The following is a 22,536-nucleotide window of genomic DNA, read 5'->3' on the forward strand; positions in this document are numbered from 1 at the left end:
CCTTAGCCTTCTCAGCAGTAGCCAAGAGATCTGAAAACAATGGACCAAGTCCTTCAGTGAGGTTAACAAATCATTAACTAGCAAAGGGTGGCTATTAGGAGCCAAGATGTTTCTTGCAATAATTTTGCTACCCAGTCAAAACACAAACATTTCGTCATAGTAACTTCACTCTGGTGTGAAAGTGGAAGAATTGCGCAAGACGTCAAGCCTATAGTATGTTGGTAAACCACATTCCACGCAGCATTTGCAATCAGCAGTTGACCTGCTTTCTGCCCTTGCGCGCCTGTGTTCATTGTAACCAGATTTCTACTGCACCTTAAAAGCTATGTTTTATGGTAGTTGTTCAGGACTTATTCTGTTGTAGTCTTACAGTACAATCCCAAGCAGGTCTACTCAGAATCATACTGAAATCTGTTCAGTAGGGCTTACTCCCAGGGAAGTGTTCATGGGATGGCAGTATTATACAATAATTGCCAATGAGTTGAATTAGGCAGTTTTTTCAAAGAAGCTGTGAATGGGAGCCAGTCTACAAGTGACGAACTACACTTGCCTGGCAAATGAACAGACTCGTGTATTCCTCCCTGTTCAGTTGCCATTCACTTGCGCTCCACTCGATCAAGTGAATGGCAAGTGAACAGGAAGGAATACACGTGAGTCTGTTCACTTGCCAGGCAAGTGTAGTTCGTCACTTGTAGCTTGGCCCTGAATGGGAACTTTACTGCTCCCCTTCTTAATTGCACTCCTTTTTCAGAACTGCTTATCTCCATATCTTCTTCATATTCTTGTAGACCAAGTCCTATTCTACTCCAATATTCCTAGGCTTAGTGAATCCCTATCTCCTCCTTTCCTAGGGCCAAGCTACAAGTGACGAATGACACTTGAATGACAAGTGAACACTCATGTGTATTCCTCCCTGTTCACTTGTGCTCCACTTGCACTCCACTTGATCACTACATAGTGATCAAGTGGAGCGCAAGTGGAGTACAAGTGAACAGGGAGGAATACACGTCAGTCTGTTCACTTGCCATTCAAGTGTCATTCCTCACTTGTAGCTTGGCCCCTAGGCTTCCTGTTTCTTTTTTCTCTTATCCCCTAAGTCTAGATAGCTGTTTTGGCCATCTCCTCATAACATTTGGAGAACTCAGCAGTAACTTTTAAACGTAGTAAATGGGGTGTGTGGTCCCCCTGCTCCCATCATATAACCCCCAAATAAAAGTTTCTGCTCCTCCAGGAAAAAAAAATTAAAGTAAATTTAATTGTATCAGTTTACTAGTTTTGTCATCCATATAGCTAATTCTGAACATGGTTCAAAAAGGCGGACCAATAAACCCACAGAATAAGACCATTTACAGAGAAAGTGGTTCTCTTGCCTCTGCAAACTCTGAGGGACATCCAAAACATTTTAAAACAATGTGGAGGGTGTGGCTTATAAGAACCCTAAAATGGAGAAAAAGGTCACATGATGCTTAGCCACCATTTGGGGAGTTGCATAGCAAAGGCAATAAACATCGCTAGGTGGGCACTGGTGAAGGCAGCTGCCAGAGGCAAACAAACTGGGCAGGCAGAGAAAGTAAGCATGCGAGCAAACCAAATCAAATTGATGGTGGGGATGGGGGTGGGACAAGGCTTCTGTGGCTTCTAACAGCCACAGAAGAAGTTGGGCCGGGCAACAAGGCGACCTGGAGCAGATTTACTTCACCATCCTCCCTTCCTCAGCCATCTTTGCCCTGCCCCATCTCCTCCAGGGAGAGAAGGCCGAGAAGTGGGTGAACCGGAGAGAGTGGCAGTGCTTCTTCTTTCTCCTTCTTTCTTTTTTAATTACTTTGAGGCTTAATTGCAGGTCACGCTGGGGCTTGTGGGAGTGTAGGGCAGGAGAATCAGTGTTAGGTGAAACAGATGATCGGGGAGAGTGAGCGTTTTGGTGTTGCAAAGCGTTCATAGTTGATCCAGGGCATTCACATGGAAATGGATAAAGACGACATAAAGAGTCACAAAGCGTGAATTGGGGAGAATGGCGAAATTGCAAGAGAGACGGAATAAGGTGAGAATTCAGCGGGAGATGGCGCTAGTTTGGCGCTAAATTTATGGCCGTGTGACGATAGCCCCAGGTTTCTGGGTTATACCATTATACTCTGCTGATACCATCATATGATTATAGAATACAAAAAAGCCTTGATTGTAAATACTCAGCTTGCTAAGCTGTGCTAACAGAGGGCCTTCTTGGCTTTGAATCTCAGGTAGACAGCATGCTTAAAGTTTGTCCAAGGCTGTCTCAGTGTTTTGGCACCTTCTATCATCACAGCAAGAATCACTGCGCCTGAGAGTTCTAAGACTCAACATGGCTGCAGGAGCTAGCTTTGTAGGAGACATGGTGCACAGCTACCATTGCTCAACGTAGGCTTTCCTCCTAAACCATATTAACTCAAAAGTATCCTCATCTTTTGTTCCCCCCGCCCCCAGTGTTAGCCTCAGTTTTGTAGAGCATTTTCTTTCGTGCCACAGTCAAATGACAATTATGTATTCATGTGGCTGAGATGTAAATAGAAAGAGGAACATGACTTTGGAACAGGCCAACCGCTAGTTGCTGAGTGTTGGCAAGTCTGTATGAAACAGCCTGTCTTCCCAAATGCCTCCTCCTGGGCCTCCAAGTTCACATATTTTCAATGACCTACTTTGATATCCTCATTTCTTGGGATGGGTTGTGTGATAGTTGTATGCCACATGCACGAGGACAGAATAACAGGTAAACAATCGGAGATACCACCGCACTGGCTTCCCATTCTCTAACTACCCTGGTTGCAAACGCCACAGAGATTTTAGGTGTTAAAAGCGAACTGATCTGCTACTCCATGGGATATGATGAGGATACAGTCATAAGCGTACAAGAGCAGTCCAAAGATGCGATCATGCTCCAGAGATTCCCTTTGTTCATCGTTGTTGTTCTGTGCAGTCCCACATGGGACTGTGCATGCGCACAGGCCAGCTGCTCAGAAAAAAATCTTTAAAGCTTTTAAAATGCTTCTTTAGGGACCGCTTCTCCAGATTCATGTAGGGGCCCCTTTTCCCAGCAAAATGGACACGTGATAAAGGAGGAGCCACCCCTTTTCCACCCAGTTCTCTCTGAGCCACCACGAGGAGATCTTGGCTTGTTGTTGTTGCTTTGTTCATACTTCTAGTGAAGCAGAATAACAGTAGTAGTCGCCTTTCTTCTTTTACAGGGCCGATTCCAGACGGCGCCCTGCCTCGCGAAACGTCGCGCGTCGTCGCGCAGAAAACGTGAAATATTGCGTTTTCTCGTGCGAGTTTTGCGCGACGTCGTGCAAAACTCGCGCGAGAAAACGCGATATTTCGCGTTTTCTGCGCGACGACACGCGACGTTTCGCGAGGCAGGGCGCCGTCTGGAATCGGCCCAGGTGTGGAGTGTGGACCTAGGCCTAGCTGCCGCCTTGATTCTTTGTTGTTGACTTGCTGTATTTGACTATTCGTGTTCATGAATTTGCAATTGACATTGTTACTACATTGGTGTTAATGTGTTTTCGCCCCTGAAGAGGTGACATACGAAACATCAGGCAATACAGCTGGCCCTGATTGTTGGGCTGCCGGGTGCGTCGTCTAACACACTCCACACCTGTAAAAGAAGAAAGGAAAGTATCCCTATTGCCTACATACTCACCTTTGGTCTATTCTCTTCTGGACTTTACCTGTTGGACCATTCATTGATCGGATATTGTGTTTTGGAGCGGCTTGCCATGTGTAGATATTTGCTTGATTACATTTGATGGTTTATTTATTCTGTTTTCACTGCGTGTAAATATACAGTGGTACTGTATTTCTGCATTGTTGACTGTTTAGATATTAATTTATCTCTTTCCTCCACATACAGTTTAGTCTGTTTGTATCTTGCCTTATCTTGGTTGGAGGTGCCTCTCATTTTGTTGCTTCTTTTCATACTTCTAGCTAATTATCTGACTGACTTTTTCGGCTTCTTAGAATTTGCATCGGCTTGACTTCTCTTTCAGATTTCGGACTTAATCTGTGTGAGTGTCCCTTTGTTTGAATCCAGAGATTCCCTTTGTTTCAACGGGATGGGAAGGAAAAGGGTGCAACATTGGCCTTGCTGTTGCCACCGGCCCAAACTCTTCAGGGAATCTATCAGCCATGATGGTACTCCTTTTAGTCTAGAACAATTCCCCGTAAGACCACAGATTTGGCCGTGCAGATTAACAGATGGAGAGTGCATCTTTATTGAAACTTTGAATAAAAAAGGAGATACATAGGCAGTGGCCATCTAATGTTCACAAACCACATGTACTGGTACAATCTCTCTCTCTGCCTCTCACGTGTACCGCACAGTGTGGGCGGTTGTAGTGCATGGGCAGGTATTTGGTATGTTAGAGGCTTCCTTTTTAACCTGTGAGAAAATGTACTTGCTTTGTTCCACTTGCCGTACTTCTGGTAAAAACTGTGCCAAGGACACTGGGATACAAGAACTAAACCAGGTCACAGATCATCCAGCAGCAGCCAACTAATGCCTGGAGTAAGACATTAGCTAATAGTAAACTTCTTCCATATGATTAGAATATTTCTAGAGTTAACTTTCATCCTTACAATTTGTAAGCATTTTTCAAATTTTACAATGAAGTTCAGCATTTATTTGTTTTTGTTTTTTTAAATGTACTGTCAGGCATGCTCTTGAATGATTATTTCGTATCTGGCAAAATCCGACTTCCTGTCCTACAGCCATGTGCACTGAAATTTGTTTCAAAGAACCACATTACAAACCCCTGCCTTTTGTATACAAAAATAACAGTAATATTTACATGGTGTTCATACATCCTGCTCAGTGTCAGGCATGCTTGAAGTGGTGTTCATCTCTCCTCTGGGTCCAAAAAAGTACACAACTTGTTGATTATACTGTAAGTGGGTTGCATGAGAGAGGCATTCCTTTCCTGGCTTCCTCTTGCATACTAGTTAGGGCTTGGAGTAATAAAAGTTCCAGTTATGGCTGGAGAATAAGCAATTTGAAGCCAGAACTGTACATAGTGATTTTCAACAGACAGCAGATAATCAGCTTTGATGAAATGGTTTGGGCTGCCGTTCTGCAAAAGGGCAGAAAAATCCACATAGAATGCAGTGTAGGGAGGCAGTATTCCGCTTTCTTTTAAAGAAAGCAACACACCATGAACTAAGAGATCAATCAAAGAACAAAACCCTTTTTACATCCCCAGATAAATTGCAAACATCCTGGAAATTTGGTGGCAGAGGACTGGCTTCAGAGGCTGGTGAGGTCTGGCGTGCTTTGGGCCCCCTAGATGGGCAAAAAAGCTTTTTGCCCCAAGAGCCGTGCTGTTCCCAAGGAGGTCAGAAGTCTCATGAAAGAATTCTCAGCTGCATGCCTTCCCTCTACTGGATTAATGGGGCTATGGCCTGAGGTACCCCAAAATCCAAATGCCAGCACTGTGCATTGAGACTTATTCTTTAGGGTAGCTTGAAAGTTTGTGCAACAGATATGATTGCTGCAGGTATACTGGTGTTAGGTGGTGATTCCCATAACAGTCATGCTATGCCAACCTCATGGAACTAGTGGTATGTACCACTAACATAATCTCTGTGCTGGCAGAACACCACTAGCACAACGAGGAAATCTGGGCAGAGTTGGCCAGGAAGGACCCAGATCTTATATTGTCTTAAGATAGGTGTATAGCCATGTTGGTCTGAAATAAAAAAGTTTTGAGATACCTGACGAAGGGAGCTTGGCTCTTGAAAGCTTACGCCCTGGAATTCTTGTTGGTCTTTAAAGTACTACAGGACCCGTACCGTGCTCTGTACTCTCTTAAGGGGTTGGACACGATGATGATGATGATGATGATGTAATGACGTGTTTACAAAAGAGATAGGATAAGTAAAAAATACTTCCTATTGGAGACAACAGAGATCCCAACACAACCACCCCCTTGTGTTTTCCTCCTTTGCTATCACAACCACATGAGAAGCTAAAATTCAGCCAATCAGAATGCTCTGCCGGTGTAAAATTAGTCTCCACAAGGGAGCTCAGCTTGCATTTCAAGATAACAACAACAACATTCAATTTATATGCCACCCTTCAGGACAACGTAACGCCCACTCAGTGTGGTTTACAGTGTGTTGCTATTATCCTCGCAACAATCACCCTGTGAGGTGGGTGGGGCTGAGAGAGCTCTGAAAGAGCTGTGACTGGCCCAAGGTCACCCAGCTGGCTTCAAGCACAGGAGTGGGGAATCAAACCCGGCTCTCCACTTTAGAGTCCTGCCACGCTTAACCACTACACCAAACTGGATTTCCAGATGCAGAGTGATTTATATGGAATGTGAGACAGGGAACTTTGGTGGAAGGGCACCATGTACAGAGGGAACACTTTGCACAGACCACAGGCAATCAAGGCCATTAGGCCTATAACCAAGCTGGAAGGGGCAACCCTAACAGTTTTCCTAAGAACCCCTACAATCTCTTTTGTGTTGCATAAGCTGTGGAGCCACTGTAACTCTCCTTAAGCTCTCATGGTACCTAGTCCTTGAACAACCGTTGACCCTGAAGTATGGTAGCCTTGTGCCAAGGACTTCACAAACAGTCCCCTTATGCTAAACTCTTACAGATTTTTCCCCCTACTTAGCCTCTAGAACCAATAAAAGAATATCCAAGGGGGAGGATCTTAGGATTCTGTCATCACATAGGAAAACAATGAGAGAGGCAATGTGGCAAATTAGGCACTAAATTCCATTGCTCAAGTTCAGCCTGAAATAATTACTTTCTGCACAGTGGCATTATTTTTATTTATTTACGTCATTTATAGTCCGCCTTTCTCACCGAGACTCAAGGCGGATTACACAGTATGAGGTTAATACAATCAGAGATCAATTTGAGGGCTGTTTTATAAAACTCACAAAGCCTGAACAGGGAGGCACATACCCCAACATGCCAGATGTGCCTTTTGGACTCTTAACCTGTTGCTTAGGAGCAGGGCTTTTTTTCAGTAGGAACGTAGTGGAACGGAGTTCCGGAACCTCTTGAAAATGGCCACATGGCTGGTGGCCCCGCCCCCTGATCTCCAGACAGAGGGGAGTTTAGATTGCCCTCCGCACCGCAGCACGGAGGGCAATCTAAACTTCCCTCTGTCTGGAGATCAGGGGGCGGGGCCACCAGCCATGTGACCATTTTCTCCTAGGGCAACCTACTGAGTTCCACCACCTCTTTTCCCAGAAAAAAAAGCCTTAAGTATCAAGTACATTTCAATACAATACCATAAGGTAAACAGATACAAGTTTAAAAGACATAGCATTAGCAAGGATCCAAGACAGAGTAGAAAAAATACTGGAGCAAAACATAATCATTTGTACATAGGAGTACATATTTAAAGCACTTGTACATAGGAGTACCTATTTAAAGCACACATTTAAATGCACTTATGCTCTTGTTCTTAACTCTGGATGTAGTTGCTGTAACTTTTGGCAGCAAGATTACTCAAATAATGTGGTAATGCAAAAGCTTTTTAATGCAAATCTTGTTTACACTTATGTGGGAAACTGACAACTCCTGGCTTCTACCAGTGTTCAAATGCTTATTTACTACACACACAGAAGCATGTTTATATGTTTTAGTGCTTGGCACAGAAAGCTGCCTCTGTCTCCTTCTGTCCTGGTTTTCTGTTGAGCCAATAACCAATTCCTCCACCTGCCAGCTTTAAAACCAACATCATGTTCTTGGGACATGTCTATTCTACAGACTTTCCCCCAGCACGAGTAAAAGCTTGGAGCTGCCTGTCTTTTTGTAGGAGAATAGCACAAAAGCCTCTTTCCCTCTGCACTATTTACAGCAGAGCCTCACTGGCTGGTGGTGGTGGAGAGTGCCCTCAAGTCAGAGTTGACTTATGGCCACCCCTGGTGGGGTTTTCATGGCAAGAGACTATCGCAGGTGGTTTGCCATTGCCTGCCTCTACAACCCTGGTCTTTGTTGGAGTTGTCACATCCAATTACTAACAAAGGCCGTCCCTGCTTAGCTTCTGAGATCTGACAAAATCAGGCTCACCTGGGCTATCCAGGTCAGGGCTCACTGGCTGCAGTCTGTTAAAAAGATGTTTAACTGTTTTCTGTATAGCAGGTAGGAAAATTGGGGACAAATTGGTCTGTCTACAAACTCCAAGGAGTTTGCCCTAAAAGCCTTTCTCCACCTGGTCAGGGGCAAGAATGTTCAGATAGGCATGGACAACACAAGTGCCATGTCTTATCTGAACAAACAGGGCGGCACCAAGGAGTGGTGTTGGACAGATGCTTCCCACCTTATCATGGCCCTTTTAGTGGGAAATTTCTGAAATGCTGGGTATTAAAACATTGCCATAAAAGTGATAGAAGCTGTAGCTTTTGACTCCATTTACAGGTCCAGGAACATTAGAACTATACCATTTCTGGTTATGTGAGATGGTGGGGAATTGCATGATTGAATGCTTCCCCCATTAATCTCCCTACAGATGGAAAACCGTTCTGTAAGAGAGAAGTGGTCATCGAGCTGTCTCCTAAATATTTTTGGAAGAATATGTGAGACGTTACTCACAACGTGAATGTCATTTGACCCACAGGCTCAGACTGCATGAAGAAAAGGTAATTAAAGATCGAAGGCATCACCTCAAGACGTATCCAAACTGCTTTGTTGCCAAAGAGCTGATTGACTGGCTGATTGATCACAAGGAGGCCTCAGAAAGGGAGACCGCAATTAAGCTTGTACAGAAATTATTGGATCGCAGCATAATCCACCATGGTGAGTGGAAAAGAATTGGCCTTTATTATATTCTTTGTATTAAATTTGCTTAAACCCCCGTTTTCCTTCAAGGAGCTGCCCAGGGTCACCCAGCAAAAGCTTTGTGGTAGAATGGGTATTTGGGCCCAGGTCCAGAAAGTTCACACATTATGGAGTAGCGGACTTGAGGTACGGGTTCCCCTCAGTTCTCGCACGTGTGGAGCCTGCGTGTGGCATGTGTGGAGAAGGAATTTAAGCCTTTCTCCTGTACTCAACCTGAAAGGGCCACAAGGGCACTATTTGGCTGTCTCCTCTGGACCGTTTCAGGTCATGAAAATGGGATGTGGAAATACTGAATCCCCTTCTCCATGGTTGCTGTGGTTCTGATCTCAGTCATATACCCCATGTGTAGGACCTGAGGAGAACCCCCAACTCAAGTCAGACAGTTACACAAGGTGAGTACCCCAGACCCAAGTGTGTATTCTGTAGTGTATGAATCGGCCTCCAATACTCTGTGCTATGATTGTGTAGTATTTGTACAGGCTTGTAGAAAGGAATTCATACATTAGAATTGTCTTCAGGTGGCCAGCTAATGAAGTTATTTACACTGGAAAATAAGGGGTGTTTTCACACTGCTTACCGATCGTGCAAAACTCCCAGAATGATGCACCTCCCTGGCGCGATTTCCCATCGTAACTGCAGTTATCACAGGAAATCGCGCCAGGAAGGCGCATTGTTCCAGGAGTTTTGCACTATCAGGTAAACAGTGTGAAAACGGCCATTGTTTCTTTTCTTTCTCACTTTCAGGTCACTGATGTGAATGTAATACAGAGGGCTAGTAAAAAAAATATAAATTAAGGCTGAATAACTTTTTGTAGACGTAATTTGCAGAGACTGATGTTCGTGTTACCGTGCTTTTATTTCCTAGTTTGTAATGGTTAGTTGTCAACGTAACCATTTCTTTGGCCCCCTGCTGAGGAGTGTTTGCATTTTTGATTTCATGTATTTTACATTTCATTTCTGATTTCATGTATTTTACATTTTAGTGTGTGATGAACATAAGGAATTCAAGGATCTTAAACTTTTCTACCGCTTCAGGAAAGATGATGGAACGTTCCCACTTGACAATGAAGTGAAGGTGTTTATGAGAGGACAAAGGATATATGAGAAGTATGTTGTACACATCATATATAGAGAGAGATCTTTTTTTTTTTTTGAAAAATTTTTTATTGGGTTAGAATCCGTTATTTTTACATTTACATTCAATTTTCCCCAAATTTTTCATTTCTAACCCCCTCCCTTTCCCCCCCTTTTGTTGACTTCCAACAGTTTTCCAACCCTTTGTCCCTTTTCCCTTACTTCTATTGAATTTCTCTATCTAAAACAAATACATATTCTCCATTATACTAAGCAGTACATCCTTAACTACTTTTCTTATTGTATACCCAAACTGTAAGTCTTTGTGTCCATCTTAGATAAACAATTTATCCCTTTTTCCAATTTTAAATATTTCTATATTTCTATATCATAAACCTATATATCATAAACCATAAAAATCTTATACGTTTAAATCAAACAATTTGACTTATTCTCTATGTATTACTCATTCTATCTTTTTATGGTAATTCTATATAACTCTCGTCACATAGTCAATCAATTTGACTCGTCTATACATTCAGTTTGATGCATTATACAAATCTTATCAAAGAAAGAAAATATTGTTGGTTACTCAATCCGTATATTTAATCTTTATCCTTAATTATTTTCTATCAATATTCTATTTATTAACCAATATATATCTATATATATATCAATCTGTTAATCTAACTGCTTATAAATTCACATTTATCTCTTCCCCCCCCCCCCCCGGTAAAGTCACCCCCCTCTACATTTTATTATACTTCAGTAGTTCTCAAACTGCCACAGTTTTCCTCCCACCTCCCATTTCTTCTCCAGATATTGTTTCAGCTTATATAGAGAGAGAGATCTTGTTATTGGCTTGCATTATAAATACCCAGAAAAATTATGTTATTGCAATCAAAAATTCTTATTCAATTGCATGGTTTCTTCTCTTTTATATTCTTATGGGAAATGTTATACTTGAACTAATATGGAGGGAGAGGAAAAGATCAGTCCAGAGCAGGGATCTCAAATTGGAGAACTGATTAGCTATACAATTTTTTAAAAAACATTGTTTCAGTGGCGTTTGCCACCACAGTGTTGGTTTTGTTTTCTCTCTCGCTCCTCTTTCCCAGTGTTTTTTTTTTTAAATTAGCCCTCTTCTCTCTTGCACTTGGGCCTCCTCTCTCTCTCTCTGTGTATCTGGCTCCACCCCATATGGCAGCCATTTTGTCACTGTACTCCCCACCTCGTGTCAGAATTCCAAAGGTGCCCCAGGCTCAAAATGCTTGGTGACCCTGGTCCAGAGCATATAGATAAGATCTGAAACAGATGGTTGCATGAAGATACCAAATATGCTTTCATGGGTCAAAAAAGTCCTCAAGATGTTAAACTATATTGTCCATCCACAGCAAAATGCATGCTCCCTCCTCTCGCCCCCGCCCTGTTGTTCAAGCAACAGGGCTTGTTTGCAACTGTAGTGCTTCAGTCAAGTAGAAGTGAATAAAATATGTGAGCTGACATTTATAGACGGTGGACAGTACAAAAGGTGAGCAAATGCTTTACTGAGCAAGTCTTGCTGGGACAATTCCACCATATGCACACATAGCTCTACAGGGTGCAGGTAACTGAGTGAGATACTGTGTTTTGATTGTCCTCAGCTGATATAATTTCAATGCCAGTTTAAGGTACACAGATAAAGAAGGATTAGGGGAAAGGACTTGGGGGGGGGGGGGAAGAAAGCAGCTATCCTGAGTATCTGTCCAGAACCAGCAGCTCCTGTTTATATTACGATTCACAGGAATTTAACCTAGAGATAGGCAAGTCTTTTTTTTAAAGAGAGGTGATAGAGCTGCTGTTAATTGTGGTGTATGTGCTCACTTTTTCCATCCCAGTATTGTATCTGGGCCAAACAGGTTTTACAGGTTTTTCTGGTGCTCAAAAGCCTATTTGACCAGAGATTATAGTGTGACAAATGAGTGCCTGTGCCACAGACAATGATGCCGTGGAAATATCTACCTTTAAGGTATATATACCCTGCTTTTTTCCCCAACAGGAGCCCAAAGCAGCTTACAACATTATTCTCTTCTCCTCCATTTTCTCTTCACAACAACCAGTCTGTGACATGAATTAGGAGATTCTAGGGGTTTTGGCGGGAAAGGCATGGAGGGGGAGGCAAAAGCCCTCCCCCCCGCCCCGTCTTACAGCTCCCAGCTCAGTTGGGCTCTCCTTTATTTTTAAACAGACATTCCCCGCAACTGCTGTGTGGCTGCATGGAGAGAGAGCTCCCAGACTCGACTCTTAAAAATGTAATATCTAGTTTGGCTCCTCAGTAATGACTGGCTCAAGGTCACATAGTGTGAGCTTCCATTATTATTATCATCATCATCATTATTATTATTAACACAGCTTTCTAATAAAACACCGCTCACCATATAAAAACATATAACATCTGAGGAGGTGGAGGTGCGGCTTAACCAGGCGTGGTCGCTCATATATGGGGAGTAGATGGTCAATACTCCCTACAGACATAGAGGAGCATGACAGACATACAGACATGACAGAGCAAGAATATGAGCCTTGGTCTCTCTAATCACTACAGTAACCACTGCACCACTTTGTCTCTCTCAGTGATTGTTGGTCTTCATTGTTATAAAGGTAACTCCAAAGGCTAGCCATATTTGAAATTTGCATCATATTGCCAGCATAGGAAGGGCGGGGTGGGGTTGGGGAGGGAATACCTTAGGAAAAGTTTTAAAAGCATTAGATTAGATGGTGGAGAAAATTTTCCAAGTCTGTTTTAGAAATCATAATCAAAGGGCTTTTTAACATTGAGAAAAGCTGGCAGTTTCTCTGAGGCGGTCCAGAGAAGAGGAAGTGGCTCCTCAGAGCATCTTCCACATTTAAGAACATCAGTGCGGCCATGATTGATCAGACCAGTGGTCCATCTAGTCCTGCATCACGTTTCCAGTAGAGGCCAGATGCCCACAGAAGGCTTATAGGAAGGACATGCAGGCCAAAGCCTTCCCTCTTTCTCCGGACCCCTGACACGGGGCATGAAACCCTTGTTTGCTCCCAGCAAATGATTCAAGGAGGGCCCTGATTGGCCATAGCAACAGAAAGTCAATGCGGATGGGGAAATGGAAGTGTGACAAGATGTGACTGTTCCCCAGACTGCGAATAAGCGCACACACACACACACACACACCCTGCCCCAACAGGGCTTTGTTAAACGGAAAGAGGGTTGGGTCTGTTCTTTCAGGCTCCTGAGGTGCTCCATGATTATCCGGTGAACAGGCTAATGATTTTAGTTGTCAGCCTGAAGTTTTCAGAGAACAAAGGAGACGGGGCCCATTGTGATAGTGGTCTAGTCCAAGTGTTTCAGTTTTTCCATTGCTTGTCAAATATTTTTATTTCTCTTTATTTGTTTGCTGTAGACAGTAATACCAATACCTTTCGCTTTGAAATGACAGAGGCAGCAAACTGGAGGGTAAGCTGTGTTTTCAGCACGTTGATGTCATGCCATGGGAGGCTGTTTTTCAGAAATAGGAATTGCAGGCTTGTGTGTTGGAGTGACATGTTCCAACTTGGGAGCTGATGGCTGTGGTCAGGGTTAGAAGTTCCAACTTGGACTTCAGCCCTCAAGTGATGGGAAAATGCTGTTGGCCTCTGTGCTGAAGTTCAGAGAGATACGACAGGCTCCTCCTGCCCCCTCAGAGTCCTGTGCTATTTATTTATTCATTTGATTTTTAAAAAAATTCTGCTCATAATCAATTGGTTCAGGAGGCACCTGGCAAAAGACTATAGCAACAAGTAAATGTATATTAAACAACGCCCCCCTCCCTGATAAAAAAGCAGCAGCGAGCATTAAAACAGCATTAACATAACCATGAAGCAGCAGTGCAAATTAAAACCCCATTGGTAGGAGCAGCTGTAGGGCCAAAAAGCTGGCAGAAACAGCAATAATTTGAGACCTTGTTACTGGAAAATTCCAATTACTTGCTCCTGTATTAGGTTTCTGATCCATTTAATTCATGATCCTCGTAAATAGACTACTGGAGCGACACATCTGCATGCGATGACAGCTAATACATTTCTTAATTTTTTGGCAGGAACAACATGTTCTGGATTTGAAATGTTAAATGGCTGACTGATCTTAGCAGGGGAGGGAAAGGGACGGCAGTATTACGTTATAAAATTACAGAGTGATATCGCAAACCAATAAAAGTTATAATATAAAGATCTTGTGGCTTATCCGTTCAGGAGAGTATCTACACAGTGAACGCCTCCATAGTGGGAGGGGGTGAAGGGCTGCAGATGGTTTAATATTTAGCTATCCACATATGCACAAGCTTACCATAGTACTAGAATGTCCAAGCAAAGCACAGCTGGAGGATTTTTGTTCGGATACAAGCCTAGTGTTCAAATCAGTCCTATTATTAAAATGGCTAGCAAAGCACTTTTAATGATGAAGACGTTGTTATAGGCACGTGTATTTGTGTGTGTAGTAAGGATTTGTTTTTATAAGAAGACTTGCTGGTGGAGGGGGAATGTGTGGTACTCTGTACACAGATAAATTGCATCTCTCTATGGGATTGCTTTCAGTCAGGGAAGGACCACCCACTCTTTCTCTTTCTCTCCAGTGTTCTGGAGTAGCACTTTACTTCTCTTTCCAGAGGAGTGAATGGTGACCTATCGTTGATATGGCAAAGAGTCAAGGAGGGCACTTCCTTCCCTGATTGACTCCCCCACTCCAGGCTGCAGTTAGTCCCACACATGCACTTGGAGCTAACTATAGCTTAGAGGAGGACAGCAGTTTCAACCAGAAAAATGATAATAGGGAGGGAGTAGGGGCAAAAATTCTTGCCCGGCGCTGCAGTCCTAATCCAAATGAGAGGGGTGGGGCTTCCCTGCTTTTTTTGGGTCAAGAAAACAAACCAAGAGATCTGACTATCTATCTAAAGCCATCATGGGCCGATTCTGCACGGCTTACCTGAAGCCGGAACGTTGCAGGACGTTGCGGAACATGCCGGCAAAAACGCGAAAGATCGCGTTTTCACGCGCAAGTTTTGCGCTATGTTGCACAAAACTTGCGCGAGAAAACGTGATCTTCCGCGTTTTTGCCGGCATGTTCCGCAACGTCCCAGCTTCAGGTAAGCCATGCGGAATCGGCCATGGTGTAGTGGTTAAAGTGTCAGGCTATAATCTGGGAGTGGAACTACATGAGACATGTGGGTGTGTGTCGGGTCCTGCGAGGTTCCTTGGGAACTGTAGTCTTAAAAAAACCAGCCACTCAATGTGATTCTCAGCCAGGGAAAATCACAACTGGAGGGACGCTCTCTCAAAAATCCTCTGGGAGCTCGGGAGGAGGGGATGACTTACCAGGAGGCAGGAAAAACGCCTTGAGAGAAAGAAAATCCACGATGCGATTCCCTCTGGGAGAAGAAGAATGGGAGGGACTGAGATTCTCGCGCGCGCGCAAAAAGTTTGTCTTTTTTCCTGCCTCCTGTTATGTCTCTCTCTCTCTCTCTCTCTCTCTCTCTCTCTCTCTCTCTCTCTCTCTCTCTCTCTCTCTCTCTCTCTCTCTCTCACTCACTCACTCACTCACTCACTCACTCACTCACACACACACACACACACACACACACCCACGCGCTCCTGGAGGATTTTTGAGAAAGAGAGAGAGAGAGAAGGCAGGAAGGAGGGATCACTGAGGGAGCACCAAACAAAATGAAAAAGTCTTCACCTGCTGGCAGAAGATGGCAACAGAAGGGGACAGAGAATTCTCCCTGCGGAGAGAATTCCAGAGGTTTGGTGCCATGCCTAAGAAGGCCCTTTCCTGCATAAGCCCCCCCGCTTCAGTTGAGGGCACCTGAAGCAGGTCCTCAGAAGATGACCATAGTGGTCGGGTAGGTTTATAAGGAAGTAGGTGTTCATCTTCGTTCTTCTGTGCCTCCACACATGGGGGACTGCGCAGGCGCAGGCCAGCCGCCGGAGAATTTTCTAGAGCTTCCATGGCTCCGAAGGGGCCGTTTGTCGCGCGCCTCAGCGACCGTCTTCCCGCCCAAACGGTCACGTGATCCTACAGCGACCAACGGCCCCTTCCCCCAGTTCTCTTCTTGCCGCCGCTTGGAGAGAACGTGAGCTTCGTTGCTCTGTGCTTTTGTGCTTCGTGCTTACTCTAACTGATTGCTTGACTTTTGACTTCGGACTTCGTGACCTCGACTATTCTTTGGATCTCGCTTTGGACTTTGACGTGGACTCGGTAATTTGACTCGGACTGTTTTTGACCCTTCTTTCGCGTGCCCCTGAAGATGGCCTCTATGGCTCTCTTCAAGCATTGCCTAAAATGCCACACTAAAATGGCCAAATCCGATGGCCATGATTTGTGCCTTTTTTGCTTGGGGGAGACCCACAATGTCTCGGCCTGTAGGATCTGCCAGGGTTTCACCAGCAAGGCCCGGCAGGATCGCAAGGCCCGGCTAAATTCCTCGCTGTGGCAGAAGGTCATGTCGGAGGGAACCCCGTTACGTCCGTCCAAGGCCGGCCCTAGCCCCTCTGCCGAACGGCAATCAAGAGCTGGCTCAGTGGCCTCCGCGAGGTCGGGGTCGAAACCGCTGCCCCCGAGTGCCTCGGCGTCGAGAGCGGCCTCTCCAGCGCAGGGACCGGTGCGGCCGCCCCGTAGCGCGTCATCTACCAGGTCGGATCCGAGACCAGCTTCGGAACCGAGGGTCCTGGTACCGAGTCTCCGGTCGGAACCGACAACCGGTTCGATCCCGATCAAGGCGAAGAGGTCGAAGCCGAGGTCCCCTTCGAAGGCGAGGAGCGCGTCGGTTCCCAGGTCTTCTTCGGAACCAGCGAAGAAGAAGAAGAAGACCAAGCATCACCGGTCGCCGCGTCCCGCTCCTCAGGAGGAGGTCATCGTGCTTCCTCACACGCCTTCCCCTCATCTGGGCTCCCCGGAGCCAGAAGACATCTCCGTGCCGGTGCCGGATCCGATGGCCTTCGAGACGGTGCCCGCAGAATTCTCTTCGGGACCGGAGCCGAGCCCGCGCCATCGGAGCCGACCATCGCTTCCCCTTCGGTCGCCGAGGCTGGAACCGAGCCCGTCCCCTCGTCGGAGCCGTCCGTCGCCTGCCCGTCCGTCTCCACCTCCGGTCGGTCGTGAGCGGCATGGTTCCGGGGACAGTGTCCGATCTGTCCGGTCCGCTGCGTCCCGGCATCGACAGGCTTCCTACCTCCCCTCTCCATACCGTTGCCAATGGGAGGGGGCACCTGCGGGCTTCTCCGTGTCGGAACCGAGGCCTTCGACATCGAGGTCGGCGTGGGCTCCCCCTCCGCTCCAGGTTCCGGAATCCCAGCTCGGTTCCGATGAGGAGGAAGTGGGGAGCTTTGGCGGCTACCAGTCGGAGTCCTGGTCCGAACCATCGCCGGCTGAGGAGCTAGTGCCATCGGCGGACTCGCCATTCGAGGACCTCCGCATCTACGCCGACCAGATGGCTAGGATGGCCAAGGCTCTCGAGATGGACATCTCTTCGGCAGTCCCCCAGACCAAGGACAAGCTCCTCAAACGTATTTACGGGGACAATCCGGCGTACGTTGGCTTCCCCATGCTCGAGGGTATTGAGGAGATTGTGGAGAAGGTGTGGCAGGTGCCCTGTGATCAACCTCCAACATCCAAGCGCATCGAGCAGCTTTACAAGATCAAGCAGGGCACCTGGCCGGCGTTGGTGAAGCACCCTCCACCTTCCTCCTTGGTCACAGAGGAGTTCAACCCCCGACGATCGGGTCACTCCTCGGTGCCTGCCGATAAGGAGGGCAAGAAGCTGGATGCCATGGGCAGGCGCCAGTACATTGTCTCTTCACTGGGTCTGAGGATTGCCAACTACCAGACCATCATGGCAGGGTACCAACTGTACCTCTGGGAGAAGTTGGCATCCTATACCCGGGACCTCCCTCCTGAGCAGAAGGCTGTGGTGTCCCTGCTGCAGACAGAGGCTGTGAGGCTGTCTAAGCAGCAGATGAACGCTGGGAGCCACGCTGCTGACACTGCTGCTAGAGGGATGGCGTCGGCGGTGGTCCTCAGGCGCCACTCTTGGTTGCGGTCGACGGCTCTGTCCCAAGAGGTGCGTTCCAGGGTGGAGAGCATGCCCTTTGAAGGGGACTCGCTGTTCTCCAAGTCCACCGACGAGACCCTGAAAAAGAAAAAAGAGGACAGGCAGACGGCGCGGTCTTTGGGTCTGGCTCCAGCGGACAAGCCCTCCTCCAGGTCACGGTACGCTCCCCGGTCTGGCCCTTACCATTACCAGGGCAGATACCAGCAACAGCGGCCGGGCTACCAGCAGTATCCTGCCTACCAGCAGCGGCCTTACCCTCCCGCACAACAGCAGAGGAGGCGTCGGCCCTTCAAGCCTCGTCAGGCACAGCAACCGGCCCAGCAGAAAGATCAGCAGGGTGCCGGGAGGCAGTACTGACGGGTCGCGCCAGCCGTATCCCCGAACTTTTCGGACAGACTTAGTCCACTCCTCTCTGAGTGGGAGTCAATAACATCTGACTCATGGGTCTTAACTATTGTTGAACTGGGATACGGGCTGGAGTTTGTTGAGCTGCCTAGATGCGGTTCGCCCCTGACAGCTGTCAATAACACTATGGCCGAGCTGGATGCGGAGATCGTGTTGCTCTTGGCCAAGGGTGCTGTGGAAGAATTGCCCTATGAGGACTCTGTAAAGGGATTCTTCTCTAGATTCTTCCTGGTCCCTAAGAAGGATGGGGGCTTACGTCCCATCTTAGATCTGAGGGGCCTTAATGCCTTCCTCAAGGTGACCAAATTCAAAATGGTAACGTTGGCGGCTGTGATCGCCTTGCTGAAACAGGGAGATTGGTTTGCGGTTCTTGACTTAAAAGACGCATACTTTCACGTGGGGATACGGAAGGAGCACAGGAAATACCTGAGCTTTGTTTACCGGCAAAGGGTTTTCCGGTATAAGGTGCTCCCCTTTGGCCTTTCCACTGCCCCACGAGTGTTCACAAAATGTGTGGCCCCTGTGGTTTCCTTCCTACGGGAAGAAGGCTGTACCATCTTTCCGTACCTCGATGACTGGCTCATCGTGGCTGAATCGGAGTCTAGGCTGGTGCAAGACATTGGCTTGGTACTTAGCACTTGCCAACGCCTGGGGCTCCTGGTGAACTTTGAAAAGTCCAAACTGGTGCCCAGCTGCAAGGTGTCCTACATTGGTGCACTGTTAGACTCTGTGGAGGGTAAGGCCCTGCTCCCCTTGGAGAGGGCTCGGTCCCTAAGGGGTCTAGTGTCCATGTTTAAAAGGAACCGATTCCAGTCTGTGCGCACTATCCAGTGCTTACTAGGGCATATGGCAGCGGCCACCTCTGTGGTGCCTTTTGCTAGGCTGCGTATGCGCCCGCTCCAGAACTGGTTTGTGCGGAGGTACGATGCTCTGCTGCACCCTCCGTCCCTCAAATTCTCTATCCCGAGGGTCATCCTCTCCTCCTTGGACTGGTGGCTGTCTGATGACAACTTGTTTAAGGGAATCCCCTTTGGGTATCAACACCATGACATCACGGTTACCACTGATGCCTCTCTGTTGGGATGGGGGGCTTACTGTGGTGATGTGTCTGTGCAGGATGTCTGGTCTGACAGGGAAAAGACCCTCCATATCAATGTGCTTGAACTAAGGGCCATTCGTTTCGCACTTGTGTCTCTTACAGCACTACTGAGAGATCGTCAGGTCTTGGTGCAGACGGACAACACGACTGCCATGTACTACGTTAATCAGCAGGGGGGCACAGTGTCCATGGCCCTGTGCCGGGAAGCCACACTCACTTGGCAGTGGGCTATCAAGAACGGCGTGTCGCTCCGTGCTATACACGTGGCTGGGTCAGACAATGCCCGGGCAGATGCCCTCAGCAGGGTCCCTTTGCTGGACCACGAGTGGGAACTGAACGTAGAGTACGTTGGGCCGATCTTCCAGATGTGGGGTCATCCAGTGATAGACGTGTTCGCCACTGCGGCGACCACCAAGGCCCACACGTTCTGTTCCAGGGCAGGAAGCGACCCCCTCTCTATTGGGGATGCCTTCCAGTTTACGTGGACGCAGGGCTTGCACTACATGTTTCCTCCGTTCCCCTTGATTCCCAGGGTCCTGTGCAAGATAGAGGAGGACGGGACGGACTGCATCCTGGTGGCCCCCTTCTGGCCACGGCAGGTTTGGTTCCCGAAGCTCCTGCGAATGTCCCAACGGACATATGTGAGTCTGCCCCCTCAGCAAGACCTTCTCCTAAACGGGAGCCTAGTCCACCACGATCCCAGGAAGCTGCACCTAACGGCGTGGCGGATCGTTCCTCCCCGATAGGCTTTACTGACGAGGTACAGAGGGTCCTCCTGAATGCTCGTCGGCCATCCACTAGGCGCGCTTATGCGGCCAAGTGGCGCAGGTTTGAGCTCTGGGCACTTGCCAGAGGAGTGGTGCCTGACAGCAGTCCCTTGGGGGTTGTATTCGAGTATTTGTGCCACTTGCGTGGCCTGGGCTTGAAGGTGTCCTCCCTCAAGGTACACTTGGCAGCGATATCAGCTGCTCACGCCCGAGTTGAGGGTGCTACGGTGTTTTCTCACCCACAATCCCGCCAGTTCCTTAAGGGCATGTACAATCTTTACCCACCTGTGTCGGCGCCAGTGCCTCAGTGGTCACTGTCTTTGGTGCTCTCACGTCTCATGTTGCCTCCATTTGAACCTATGGCTACATGCCCCTTGGATATGCTATCCTACAAGGTAGCATTCTTGGTGGCCGTCACATCGGCCAGGAGGGTCAGTGAGCTGTCTGCACTGCGGTCTGACCCTCCTTTTCTTGTGTTTCATCCCAACAAGGTGGTCCTGCGTCCCTGCCTCGGGTTCCTGCCCAAGGTGGTGTCCGCCTTCCACCTCTCGCAGGATATCTCACTGCCTGCATTTTTTCCTCAACCTTCCTCTAAGGGGGAAAAGGCCCTTCATTCCCTAGACTTGAAGAGGGCCCTAGCCTATTACCTGGATAGGACGAAGGAATTCCGCTCCTGTCCTCACCTGTTTGTATGTTTTGGGGCCAAGGACAAGGGTAACAGGGCTTCCTCACAGACCCTGTCTAGGTGGATTGTGACGGCCATTAGCAAGGCCTATTCGCTGGCAGGGGTGGCTTGCCCGCTTCATGTCAGAGCCCACTCCACGCGGTCCCAAGCATCCTCTTCGGCACTCCTCAGGGGGGTGCCCCTGGTTAACATTTGTAAAGCCGCCACATGGTCCTCTGCAGACACCTTTGTCAGGCATTACGCCGTTGATGTCAATGCTGAGCAGGATGCATCTGTGGCCAAGGCTGTCTTACACTCCCTTTTTTCCTGAGGGAGTTTTGGAATGACTTTCTTGGCGTACCTGCTGGGTACCCTTGAGTGAAAGTGTGTATATATGTACCTGGGGGTGTGTATATATGTAAATATTGAGTATTTATGTGTCCTTACACAGTTTTTTTACATAGATGTATATATGCATATCTATTTATTGTTGTTCTTGTTTGTTCAATAAAATTGTGTTGGACTTCACCCCCGCCTTCCTTATTGTGTGAAGCTTGGTACACTCCCATGTGTGGAGGCACAGAAGAACGAAGATGAAAACAGGGTTAACATACCTGTAACTTATGTTCATCGAGTTCTTCTGTGCTGACACACAACCCTCCCTCCTACCCCGCTGTGAACTCCAATGCACAATACTGTGATGGCTGTAACGGATATTGGTGTTTTTAAGGTGTTATGGCTGAAGTGTGTTGGTCAAGCGGCGGCAAAGGAGAACTGAGGGAAGGGGCCGTTGGTCGCTGTAGGATCACGTGACCGTTTGGGCGGGAAGACGGTCGCTGAGGCGCGCGACAAACGGCCCCTTCGGAGCCATGGAAGCTCTAGAAAATTCTCCGGCGGCTGGCCTGCGCCTGCGCAGTCCCCCATGTGTGTCAGCACAGAAGAACTCGATGAACATAAGTTACAGGTATGTTAACCCTGTTATCCTTCAGGTATGTTGGTCCCAAACCATACAGTGTTGGAACCAAAATCAGGGTAGATGCCTCCAGTTCAATGCTTTCTTTATACCTAGATGGGAAAAGCTTCATGAGTACACAGCTTGATCCTAAGAAGGCCCATTGATTTCAGTGGAATTTATTTCCCAATAAATAGGCTTTGGATTGCATTGATGTGGGTCTAGGCATACCATATTTATTTTACTTAGAGCACCTTCCACCCTTACTGGTTATCTCCCTCGTGGCTTCTCACAGCTTCCTTGGTACTGGGCTACGTTTCTGTTCACATGCTGCCCGCTACGGATGGACTGGGAAGGAAAAATGGCCGTGGGAAAGGGCCCCACCTGCTGGCTCTGCCCCCCAAAGGAGGAAAGGAGGAAGAAGCAGCCTGCCTACCCAACCATGTGGGTGCTGTCTCCTCTGGGCTTATGGGGGCTGCGGTGGACCCGGTATCCCCTGAGGCAGGCTGGGTGCTGCCTTTCTGCCCCTGCGCTGTCCCAGACAGGTTGGGGGAAGCTCTAATGGCTAATCCACCCTTGAACCCACAAACTAGATTTAATGGGCCTAACCACACATCTGTCTTTTCCACGTCCGAAGTAGATGGTGG

At 47.5% G+C, this 22,536-nt stretch overlaps 1 protein-coding gene across 1 annotated transcript in view; it reads left to right on the forward strand.

The window, feature by feature from the left end:
* The window catches only part of DEPTOR (DEP domain containing MTOR interacting protein), a 78,497-nt gene that overhangs the window by 11,694 nt on the left and 44,267 nt on the right, over window positions 1-22,536 (forward strand). Inside the window, exons 3-4 of the mRNA XM_054986035.1 lie at window positions 8,609-8,787; window positions 9,813-9,936. Of these exons, the coding sequence (XP_054842010.1) occupies window positions 8,609-8,787; window positions 9,813-9,936 (303 nt within the window). The remainder of the gene's footprint in view (window positions 1-8,608; window positions 8,788-9,812; window positions 9,937-22,536) is intronic.

This window comes from Eublepharis macularius, chromosome 7, assembly GCF_028583425.1.
Source record: "Eublepharis macularius isolate TG4126 chromosome 7, MPM_Emac_v1.0, whole genome shotgun sequence".
NCBI classification, from domain to species: Eukaryota; Metazoa; Chordata; class Lepidosauria; order Squamata; family Eublepharidae; genus Eublepharis; species Eublepharis macularius.